The sequence below is a fragment of the Copadichromis virginalis genome, linkage group LG6 (genome assembly GCF_057382275.1).
Source record: "Copadichromis virginalis isolate Kocher_CV1m ecotype Utaka linkage group LG6, C_Virginalis_male_GT1.1, whole genome shotgun sequence".
NCBI lineage: Eukaryota > Metazoa > Chordata > Actinopteri > Cichliformes > Cichlidae > Copadichromis > Copadichromis virginalis.
The window spans coordinates 28554890-28567635 of record NC_140623.1 but is presented as its reverse complement, the minus strand read 5'-3'; the positions used below and the strand labels follow the sequence as shown (position 1 = coordinate 28567635).

The following is a 12746-nucleotide window of genomic DNA, read 5'->3' as shown; positions in this document are numbered from 1 at the left end:
TACTATGATTAACTATTAACTATAATTTTGATATGATGAGACAAATTATTGTGCGTGTGCAGAGCTGAGATGTATGTGCTTATGAACACATACATAAATAGACTCGCACTGAGACAAAGACATCACACATGCAAATGAAATGCTGCCAAGTACATATTCCTTCCAGTTCCATTAAGACAGTTACATGCCGCCTAAAGCGAACTAAGTGCAGAAAAGCAAATATATTCCAGGAAGATTCATCAGGGAACTCGTGGCCCTCCAATAGAATTCATCATGTAAAATAACCTGAAGAGAATGGAGGCAAAAAGAAATTTCATGTGTCTACAGTCACTGCCCTGATCACCACAACTGCCTCTGGAAAGTGTTCTTAACTCATGTGGGAAATAAGAGCTACTGTCATCTCAGCAGCCTTATTAAGAAGAACACAAACAGTGCATAAATGGTGGCTTGAATGCTTCATCTTTCCACAAGCATGTTGAAACATCTAGTGTACGATGAGCTCAGAACAAATCTTAATTATGTTTAAGTAACCAGTCAGCAGGGCAGAAAAAAAGTCTTCTGTTTATGTTCCACTTTTATAGATGTTTTACAAAAGAGGGCTCTCCCATGTTGTTTGATTTGTTGATATTCCCGTTCACATGGCAGCAACTCAGTGCATTTAGGCATTTAGATGAACACAACTATCTCTGGGGTTTACAGAGAAAGGTCCAAAATGAGAAAATAGAAAAGACTTCTGGCATCGTCAGACAGTGGCCAGACTGCTTCAAGCTGATAGGAAGACAACAGTGATTCAAATAACCGCTCGTTATTGCCAGAGTATGCAGAAGAGCATCTCTGAATGCAGAACACGTCCAGCAGAAGACCGTACCGGGTGCCACTCCTGTCAGCTAAGAACAAAAACCGAGACTGAAATTGACACGGGCTCAGCAAAATTGGACAACAGAAGACTGGAAAAACGTTGGCCGCTCTCATGAGTCTCAATTTCTGCTGAGACAGTTTGGTGTAACCAAAATAAAAACATGAATCCATGCTACCTTGTATCAGCGATTCAGACTGGTGGCGGCAGTGTAATAGAGTGGGAGATGGATATTTTCTTGTCATACTCACCTGAGTATTGTTCCTGACCATTTGCGTCATAGATGTGCAGCTGATAAACCTTTATCAACTGACTGACGCCACAATTTCAACATGGTCTTTGAGGAATGTTTCCAGCACCTTGTTGAATCTGCACGACAAAAATTAAGGCATTTTAAAGAGGGTCCAGCCTGCTACTAGCGAGGTTAAATTAATGAAGTGGCTGGTGAGTGTAGAATAAGATTAAGATTAGCAGAACAGTGCTTAACAGGACAAAATGCAGAAAAAGATACTTTGGGCGATTTGGAAATTATGTCATCACGAAGTTTGTGCAGCAGACTGTGCTCCGACTGCACCGTTTCATATACCGTCCTCTTTACTGTCTGCATGTGTTGTTCCTCTTAATAGGGTTTGTGCGGTGACCACTCTTGACACAACGTTGTGCCTTCCTGCTGTATATGACAGACGGTTAAATGGATGCATTTAAGGGAAGGAACATAGAGAAGAGAGGAAAAAATAGGGCAGCATCAGGTGTGTTCAGTTCCTTCTGTGCAGCTTGCCTAATCTGTAATTTTGCTCTTGGCATGAGGCTCAGGTGCTTTGCTCTCATCTGAGCCATTGTGTGGTCAGATGAGTGTTTGCTGCCAAGACCTCAGATTTGCTCAAGACTGTAAGGTAGCGGGTTCACCTGGATATTTTTGGTCGGGTATGTGGATTGTGCTGACGCGTGTCCCTGATCTGGCTCCCGCACTGCTTGGAAGGAGTGTCTTTTCTCATCATTTATGTGCCGGAGTGTTCACACAACCTTATTTTTACACTTCAGCAATGAGCAGAAGTGTTTCCTAATTGACTTTTGTCTGAAACATTTCATCTGTGAATTGAATTTTGCAAAGTAATGGGATGATCAAGGGCACATTTCCAGCAAATGCTGACTCAAATCCTCTGTCGATACTAGAAGCAGCACTGTAGGCTTTCACTTTTAAATGCCATCTTAACCATCTTAAAGATATTTGTGTTCACCAGCTACAAACCACACTGTAGCCAGATACCATTATTTAGCATTGGCTTTCCAGACTTTGATGTGAAAGTTGAAGCTTGCATATGTCTGCATGAAAGCAAACTGCAGCTAGGCTGTGTTAAAGCTTACAGTAAGGAAGAGTAACATACTTTATAAAAGACTGCTTTGTCCTCCCAGGTGTAACAATCTGTCCTTCACCCATCTCACAGGTCTAAAAAACTCTCAGTAATCTCCTGATGTGGCAATTACCACTTTTGCTATCCTTCATTACCTGACTCTTCTTTGTAGCTGAGGGCTGATTCATCCCTAACATTCAGATGATGGAGACTTTTTAGGGAAAGAAAGGAAAATAGATACTGACAATGATAAATAGAGTACCAGTGAGAGAGGATAAGATAAGAAAAAAAAAAAGGAAAAATTAAAGGATGGCGAGTTAAGACGAGAATGAATGCCGGAGGAGTCTTCTGCAGGACTGAGTTGTTTAATTAATGTTGCCGTACACACCACCTCCATTCCCAAGAGCAGTTTCTGTTTCTGTTTTTGTTTCTTTCACCTCATAATCCTCTTTTTTGTATCTCTTTTCCACTTAGTTCAGTTGCATCCACTTCAGTCTCAGGGTTTATCTTTTAATTACAAAGAGCAGATTACAAGGAGAATTTTACAGCAGCCATGACATTGTTGCAATAACAACAACAAATAGCTTTCTGTGGGTCGACCTGATAGCCGGTTGGCAATGAGAATGATACCACGTACACCCTGGCATCTTAAACAAGGAGTTATTGGTTTGATTCTCTTGTTCTTTCCCCACATTTCCTCACTTTTTCTCTCTATGTGCCCGTTATTACTATAACATCAGAAATAAGTCAGTACGTACACGAGAAGGCATACAGTGTTCCACTCGTCAAGTGTCTCTCACACCTGAAGGCTTTGCTTGGAAATCACTCTTTACAAATGACAAACGACTGTTCTTTCCTTTAGGTCTGGACACTCTTACAGTCTCTCCTTTCTTTTCCACTCTGATACCTTCCACTCCTCCCACTTTCTACTCCACAAAAACCTCTTTCACTTCATGGGTCTGCTCTATCCATCTCAATAAGGGATAGATGAAGGTGTGAGAATAACGGTCTGGCAGGTATTTCTCCCAGTGTCCTCAGGACATATCGGTTATGATACCGCTCGCCACACAGGACATATTACTTTCTGATTTTAAAAGTGCTTTTTGCTCTGGTCCTCTCAGAAGCAAGAGTTATATGTTCCTCTGTCTCTAATTGTTTGATAGTAATAATTCTTAACATCTTAAAAATTGTTTTAGAATACGTCAGATTTAAATAATTTTTTTTAATTAGACATGAATTAGAAGTCGGAGATGTGTTGTGTTTTTGCAGACTTTTCCTTTCTCGTTTCAAAAAGAAGTTCTTTCACTGAGCTCTTTTTTACGCCTTATTAGTCTCCCTTCTCGCTTTTTTGGTGGCACTTTATCTCAGCTTTACATCTATTCACGCTTGCTTTCCTTAGATTTCTTTTATTAAGAGGTTGGAAATAAAGAACTACAAAACCTTGTTCCTGTAGAGTTTTCATATATCTGTATTTTACTTGACTATTTAAATTTTCAGACAACTTTTGTTCTCTACATTCAAACGTATTTATCTTTGCTCCTTACATTTTCATAACAGGTTCATTACTTCAGGTCTAACGGATTTGAGGGGATTATTTTGCATCACTGTTATGTTCAAACTAAGTTAAACATCAAATTTATGCATCATTTATCGCACTATAGAACTTAAACAAGGGGTTTAAGTTGTATAGTGCAATAAAAAAGATTAACAAGAGTAATGTGTCAAGTAATTTCAAACACACAAACTGTAGCTGTGCAGTTTGTAACACAATGTGTTCAATTCAGTTTTATTTATATAGCACCAAAGCACAAAAACATATGACAATGCACTGAGTGTTATAAGGTAAAGACCCTACAGCAATGTGTATCTCTAAAAGTACAGGTTCTGTATTTCCCAGAGACAGAAGAGAAGCTCAGTTTCAGAGGTAGAGAAAAATGTAAGACAGAAATGACAGGACCCGGGTATTATTTTCTTATCATATTTAATATGACATGAAGTTCACTTAGCTTTGCACAAACATGGCTTGTAGAAGTGTCCTCCAACGCGATACGTTTTACTGTTATACTACTAGTACATTTCAGAGCCTGCACTTCACTTTTACTTGAGTAAAAAAACTGAATTAGTACTTCAACTTTTACAAGAGTATTCTTTAAAACAAATATTTGTACTTCTACTTAGGTGATGAATGTGTGTCCTTTTGCCACCATTTATGTGTGCGCGTGTGTGTTTGTTGAAAGTTGAAGCTGAAACATGGCAGTGATTAATTGCATGGTTGAGATCAAACAAGCACAGTTTAATTAAATCCTCTGATAGTGTCAAAGTTTATGTTTCCTGGGAGTCAAGAGGTTGAACCCTCTGTGTCAACTTCCACTATTACTCAGCATTAATCACAGCAGCGTGTTTGTCTTGTAAGTGCGAGCGATATGAGATGCAGCTTCTTTTACAGCTGCTTGGAGTAAATAAGAACAATTTTACCATAATGGAGATTTTTAAAGATCCTTTTGGAAGAAAGTGTAAACGTGTCACATTAAATGGTTGATTTTGCATAACAGTTTTTCATTCACAAACTCAATGTTTTGTTTTGGGTTTTTTTTTTCATCCCTGGTTCATTTCAAATGTTCCTAAGACTGGGCACAACTTGGGTTAGAGTAACCAATGATGCGATCCTGTCATGAGATGTTGCTTGTTGCTGGTAAAAATATAATAAGCAGTTTCTTGACACTCAATATTCTGCCCTTTGGCCTGTTGAAAACTTTATAGAGAGAATTTTGGGGCCAAGGGGTTGAGTGTGTTTGGCATAATCAAACGATGATCTCTGACTCACATCAGAGGAGAATCAGCACCTACAAGCCCGAGGCCATGTTTCTCATCAGAAAAGGGTGGACTCCTTAAGTAGTATGCAATAAGTCTCCGCCTTAAAAGGAGGATTCTAAGTATTGTGGGGTCTTGGGTGTAGGGTTGGGCATCTCCAACCTGTCATTCATTGTTCAAAGAAACAGACGCAGAGATTTCATGCATTATAATATGATAAGAAGCAATAAAAAGAAACACATATCCATTGGTGAGCTGTAGCCAATTGCTTTGATGATTTGTCACCAAGAAGCACAACTTAGTTAGAAGGAGAGAAAGATTGGCTGATGGATTATCCCGGCATTCGCAGTGATATGAACAGCTAGCTTCAAAAAGACCATGACAAATGTAATTGTGCCGTGTTAAACAATTTCTCCCTGCTTCCTCTGTTATGGTCAGGGTATCACCACAGCCTCCCTTCCTCCCCCTACGCCTTCACGGCTGGACCTGATGGTCAGAGGTTACCTCCATCTGGCACCCTCTCCTCTGAGTATCTGAACCAGGGTAACTCCAAGGTCGTCCTCCTCATCTGCAACACAGCAGGATCTGGCTCACAAGCTGTCAGGTGAGCTGTTGTCATCGTCATTATTATCCATTTAATTTGTATTGATTTTTTTTGTACATCTCTTTAACTCAGATAAGCAGTTTATTTAACAATCATGGCTTCTTCTAGAACTTTTTGAGCACAGAAGAACCAAGTGTAAAGATATCTAAGGTAACCTAGATATCTTTTATGCATTTTAAGGACGTGCCATCCTGCAGTCAGACTGTGTTTTAGACCTTGATCATACACAGAAGCAGACACTTCTCTTGCTCTGCTGTGTCTTAAATAGATTTTGTCGTTCATTCTTTTCCTTTAGTCCTGCTGTGTTATTTCAGCATCAACATCTAACTCCTGTTTGACTTTGACCTGTATGTCTGTTACGTGAATTCCCCAGACTCAACGGGGTTTATTTTTTTAGATTTGTGCAGCTAAAACATACATTCAACTCAATAGTGTTGAAACTAGAGGCCAAGTTAAACAATGTGGTCAAATCAAACCCTCTGACCTGTGAAAAAAATCAATTAGATCCATGTGCTCGTCACTGCTTAGTATCTGCAATGTGCCGCATCTGATGTTAGATTTCAGCAGCATCACAGATGGAAGAAACAATGGAAGAAGCTGATTGGATGCTTGTATTTATTTGAGGTTAAGCATCCCATAGTTACTGAACAGCATTACAAATCAAAGAATCCAAACTTTTGATAAAGTTTACCTGACAGTATCGTCACTGAGAAGGTAAATAAAAAGATATGTGACCAAGACAAATTTCAAGCTTACTTTAAACTGAGCAAAGATTTATTGGCTTGCACGTGAATGTTTTGCTGTTACTATTTTACTAAAACAAGTCCTTGCAAAGGCAGATTGGATGGGGCTTACAGTGCACAAAAGCATCCACATCGCTGTTATTAATACTTTTCAATTTATAACGCTCTCTCCACAGGGGATCAATAAGTCTAACCTCTTATTGACACAAGGCAAGACAGATTTATTTTACTCTCCTGTGATCTAGTTTCAGTCATCATGTGCACTTTGGGATTTGATCTTATAGCTCCACAAATCCATGTAGAGACATTACTGAAAGGCTTGATAATGTCAGGGTCTGACATTTGAAGACTCATCCGTCCACATGCCACCTGACTCGTCTGTGCGGCTACAATAAATGTCTGAGTGTCTCTGTGCAGCCATCTATTCCCAAAATGATCTGGAAAAAGCAATACATCTACAGATGTTTAATTATTTCCTAATTAAAATGCCATAGTGGAATTTCGCTGCATACTATAATAGAATCATGTGGATACCCGAACAGTCCAAATCTGTGCTTAAATGTGCAACTTCAACAGCTTTGCTCCTCTGAGACTGTGATATTATGAAGCTTGTAAAGATTTGCTCCCATTCAGCCTACAGATCATGCTCTGGCGCACAGTAGCAATCAAAACGATCCCGTTCAGGGTCGTTCAGGTTAAGGCAACTCAAGTTCTTTGACTCCAAATTATTTCATCACTCTGAGCTCACTTTGTGCTGCGGGGAGGTTTTAAGAGAGGAAAAACAGGTCTTCTCCAGTACGATGCTGCGACATTAAAAGCTTGGTGTTGCTGTCATACTGTTGTGTTGTGTAGCAACTGAATGAGTTGCACCAATATTTCTTCAAAACAGTTAGCTGCCAAGGCATTGGGAACTTTGTTGCTGTGTTTGTGTTTATACTGTAAATGTCTTAAATGCATTTAAAACTTAAAGTGTTATTGTAATTGTATGTGGACTATATGCAAGGCTTTGGATTAACATAGGTGGAAGAACCCAATTCTAATGGATGCATTACTGAAATGCAGACTGGTTTCTTATTTGTTCCTGGACAACATGTCAGTACAAGACAGCTGGCTGTAACAACTTGATGCACTTGACATTTGATAGTTTGACACATTCCTAATAAGCCTACAGCTGCTTTTCACTTACTTAGTGTTTCAATGAATTCAGGTTAGACTACGTTTTCTAATCTTAATTACTTGCCAACATACTTAATTATAAATAGCAATCATTTTTTATTTATCTTTTCAATGCAAAACCTACTCTCAAATCTCTTTTGTTCTGCTCTGCTCTACCGTCCTCACTTGTGCTCTGCTCTCGCAGGTTTGGGCCTCCATTTCTTATACTTGAGGACAGGAGTATCTCCTGGGACCAGCTGCATCAGAGCATCCTCAGTAAGCTCTATTATCTGATGCTGAATGGATCTCAGGCTCAGGTAATGCACCCTCACTAACCAATAACATGTCAGCTACTCTATTCTGTGTCCTTGGCGCTTCAGCTCAGGTGGTCCTGGACACTCTGGGTTCTAACAGAACAGATTAAAATAGCAGTGCAGTGGAGAGATCAGTTATATGTCTGAGTCATATTTAGAGCTAATGGAAAAGCAGACAAAGGTTAAAGCAGATGAAAACTCGTAGTTTTTTCTTCCTTCATTGTTTTGATGATTGTAGGGTATTTGTGATGCTGTGTAAAGCACCTTGAGATGACTGCCACTTCATAAATAATGCATTGAACTGAATTGAATTAATATTTAATAATAAATCTGCAGAAACTACAAATCTGATCCTTTATAGCATGTTGAGTGTATTTATAGGTTAGATTGAGTTCCTAAGTCTTTATATGTTATTAGATTCAATGAGTCTTACTAGCTTCTACAGTCAGACTAGGGAAAACAGTGGTTGGAGACTGCAGGACGACCAAAATTACTGTAGCCAAGTGCAACAAACTTGTTGCCTTTGAAATAGCTGTTGACGTGGACCGGGTCTGCAACTGGCAGGCAGTTGCCATCTTCAAAACGAGTGCTATTTTGCTATTAGGCTGCAGTTGAACGGGGTCGGTGTTTGTGATAATACGGCAGTTAACTGTAAGCAGTTGGTGAAAATCACAAATCTGTTTCACCCTACATCCACAGAAATTCATAATTAAACAGAAATTCAAAGATTTCTTCTCAAATACTGATTTATATAGATATATAACCAGAATACAACCAGATGGCAAGAGAGTTGAGTCGAGTCCCTTATTGCAAAAACAAGTGTCATGGACGAGCTGTGCTTATTGGTGCAGATTGACTCAGATTGATTGCAACGTGCTGGCAATCTGTCTGCATTTTAAAATTAGACGGCAATTATTTGCACACCTTTGCCAATCTGTCTGAATGTGAATGCAGCCAGTGTGAGTTGGACAGTAATTGGAGATGGATTGCCTTCCACCAGATGACACGTGTAGTCGTCTTGTGATCCAAAGCAGCCGCCCTCAGGTTAAGGGCATTGCACTCTTCCACCAAGGGCTGACCAGCTGGTGGCCAAAACTACGAGCAATCAGTTGCTGAATATGAAAAAATTTAGAGCAGTGACCAGGCAATTTCTGATTTTTGCTGGCTGCAAAGAGGTTGTCATCAAGTTTAGTGACGTATGTCGTTCTTCATATGGGACGTTATGATACTACTTTGAGAGAGCCTGTTTCTCCATCTGTTACCATTTTCATTCAAAGGAGTCTTTAAATCTTTTAAAATCTTTTAAGGTGCTTTTCACAAAAAAAGGCCATTTTTGTATGTAAGATTTTAGCTCTACTGTCCACTCAGTATGTGCTGCTAATCTTGATAAAAGCTGCGATTCAGCCGATGCGTGTTCAAACCATGAACCGTGGCTCAACACTACTGGGTAAATATTTTTGTGGCACGTAAGCACCCATTCATCATGCAGCTGTCTATTTGATTAGGAACTACGGAGGAAAAGAAGGAGAAACATAAGTCTGGTATTTACTGATTGCTATCTTAGTTTCATAGTTAATTCTTCAAAACCTGTCTGGCCAGATATGAAAACATCCTCTTGTTGTCCTTACTTCCCCTTTATTCTTCTTAAAAATATACCACCAACGCCCCTATGTGGATTTTTGTTTGTTTGTTGTTATTTTATTTTATTTTTTTCATATTTTAAGCTGTAAAGACCACTTCTATCCCAAGGGTGAAGGCCATTAAGCCTTGCTGATGCTTTGTTGCTGTTATTTTAAAAGAAACCACAGAACTAATACCAGCTTTACTGTAATCTCTGTGCAATATAATACATAAGATCCACACAAAACTCTGTTTCTTTGCCAGTGTCATGCTCCTTTCATTATCATTAAACAGTGCTTTGGTGCCACCCAGAGGTTTGTTTAGCAAGACACAGCTCAGCTTGTCCAAAAAAAGAAAATGCACCGACTCGCATGTCAAAATCCAGTTCTTCTTTCACAGCTCACTCTCTGAAGGTTATCAGGTTATTTAGAAAATGTTATTAATTTTGCCTCTGTCTCCGGCATACCTGTCTAAACTTTATATTAGCACATTACATTCATATAAATTCTTTTACTCTTTGAAAATCTGGGAGAGCAGAATTCAGATTATTTGAATTTTAAATTACTAAAACTCTTTGAATAAAAAGGAAACCACACGTTACTGCTTGTTGCCTGACCTTTTTAGGGAATATTTAGAAAATTCCCTAAGTCTTTTATCCTGATGGTAAATCCATGTTGGAGGATTTCTATCATTTTTATAATTCGGCTGTTTCTGCTAAAAATGAGCTTTTGGCTCTGAGTTTGTTTTTTCTTGAATCTTTGAGCTTCTCATGTCAAATATTACTGAGTGAACAGTGAATTCAAATATATGGCCTTCTATCTTTTTCTTTATGGTGTGATTAGAGACGATTAGAAGCTGCAGAGGGACGTAACAGTCTTTCATATATTCAGCTGAACACAAGAAAAGAGAAAAAAATGAAAGTTTTTGAGCAGCCAGTTGAACTTCCACCCATCTTCATATTTTCAGCCTTAAATCTTTTATTTCCTTGTAGGGTAATCATTTAATTGGTCTACACAGGTTTTTGGAAAGTATGCCAACATCTGTCTCCCTCACTGGAGTCGCTGGCCTCCGTGAGGCAGATTATGAATGCTTAACACTAACGCTCATTCAAAAACTGTACTAGTCCTGCGTGATTACTTATTAGTGTGAAGTGTCTCATCCACTTTCCTTCATTATACTTTAACAGACAGACAAGGATGTCTGAACGCATGCTCGCTCGACCTCATAAAACCAACAAGAAAGAGACTGTGCCTTTGTCATTACTGCTCTAGGCTCCTATTAACCAACTAATTTCTTTCTCTTTATGCTCGACTGCAGTTCCTGTTCTCCAAGAGCAGCCGACTCATAATGAACCCTTATGTCTTTGCAACAAAGAGTGTAATCCATTTGGAAATACATTTTTCTATATTTGAGTGGAAAGGTGGAAGGACTGACAGAGAGACTAGGTTATTATAGTTACAGAGCATTTTAGTTAACAGACATTTTAAAACCAAGTCCCACAAGAGAAACAAAAATAGGACAAAGTGATTAAAAATGTTCTAGTCTCTGTCAATTTGTATATATGTGTATATATACACATATATACTTTTTAAAAGTCTTTTTACAAAATTCCTGTAGATTATGTTATACTTGATCACTCTTTTCTTGCACTGTTGCTTCTGTCACGCTCTTTAACAAGTATTGTAAATCAGAGTGAGATTTCTCATGTAATGGATGTAATTTACATGAATGCAAAGGTGTGTGTACTAAATTGAGGTGTTTGGGTAGTTAGACACCAATAAGCTCTTCTTATAGCATAGCCGCAGATAAACGTAGCAGATTGTGACAGGACCCCCACCGTCAGTAGTTGATGGAGGCTTTTTGTTGAGATGCCCTGCACAACAAGGATGAGATCTGGGGAGAAGGGATGCATATGGTACAGAACATAAAGTCTAAACAAGGGTTGAAAGGCCTATTTGAAACACATAATGCCTGTAAAAAGATCACTCGACAAAAGTATTAATATTGCAATTTGGAAGCCTTTTTCATGACAGAAAATGATAAAAAGTAATATAAAGCAAAGGAAATGGAGCAGCCCTTTATAACAAGAGGATGGGAGGAAATAAAATGTGAGAGAACAAATCATCCCTATTGGCTTTGTACAGAAGAAACAAAGAAACATACTAGAAAATATTCACATTCACACTCCTATATTAAATCATACTACAGAAAAAAACACATTGCTTTGTAAGGCATTGAGCACCCAGGCTGAAAATCAGAGTTTCAAACTACAAAGATGTCCTTCAACTTTTTTTTTTCCGTATCTTAATTATATTTTCTGCAATCATAATGTCATCACCTCTCAAATTTATTATATTTGTCTACAGCTTTATATGCACATAAATGACATTTATTGAGGTAGTCCTTCTTTAGGGACACAGCTGTGTTAAATAGCGTGACTTTCTCTCCTTCTAGAATGCTGGAGCGTTGTTTAAGATCAGAGTGGTGGGAGGATCGGCAGCCTACAGCTACCTGTCCCCACAGGACAGCAGGCCACTGTACCACCCTGCTGTTGACAGGTACACCACGCCTACACCTACACTCTACCTACACACATGTGAATACATGGTGTTATCATAGTTCCACGACTGCTGATTTTTTCTTCTTCCATGTATTTATTGAGTTTTAAACATTACACTGCACGACTGCTAATTTAGGTGTGGCCAATCTCTCCATCAAAGTCAGGCCTTGTGTATTGCTGGACTGCTCACAGTGCCACTAGAATTATCACTTCTAACTAGAGCCACATCTCCAGCTAAGATTCAGGACCTGCACAAAGATGCATGGCTACTTTGAAAAATGTCGTTTTTTCTATACATCGCAAGACAAACCCTTTGATGAAGGTGTATGCCATTGTCTCCTTCTGTGATGTCAAACTATATGTTGTGTTATTGTTCGCGTGAGGTAGTCTGCTAGGGCCGATGAAGACAAAATACCTGTTTCTGTTAGTCACATCGTTCTTGTGAGATCTCAGACTGGTTGTGCTCTAAGGAAAGAGCAGACATGTCAGCATATTTCCCCTGACAGGTCTCCTGGTCCATGTCCTTTTGTGCTTCCTCAATGTGCAATCTATATTGTTCTTATATTTTTTTACCCTATAGCTTTGGCAGTGTTTGGCATCTTTTTTAATCCAGTATAAATGTGGCGCAGACTTTAGTGGATGTAAACAGAACATCCAAACCACAAGAACGCACATCACATGAGGAGGTCCATCAGGTGCACAGTGTGGATGCTGACTTCAGCCTCTACAGT

General features: G+C 39.0%; 1 protein-coding gene across 1 annotated transcript in view; it reads left to right on the top strand.

Annotated features, from left to right (window-relative positions):
- Nucleotides 1-12746, top strand: part of usp43a (ubiquitin specific peptidase 43a) — a 132030-nt gene that overhangs the window by 72511 nt on the left and 46773 nt on the right. The window contains exons 7-9 of the mRNA XM_085459704.1: nucleotides 5458-5623; nucleotides 7727-7838; nucleotides 11910-12013. Of these exons, the coding sequence (XP_085315830.1) occupies nucleotides 5458-5623; nucleotides 7727-7838; nucleotides 11910-12013 (382 nt within the window). The remainder of the gene's footprint in view (nucleotides 1-5457; nucleotides 5624-7726; nucleotides 7839-11909; nucleotides 12014-12746) is intronic.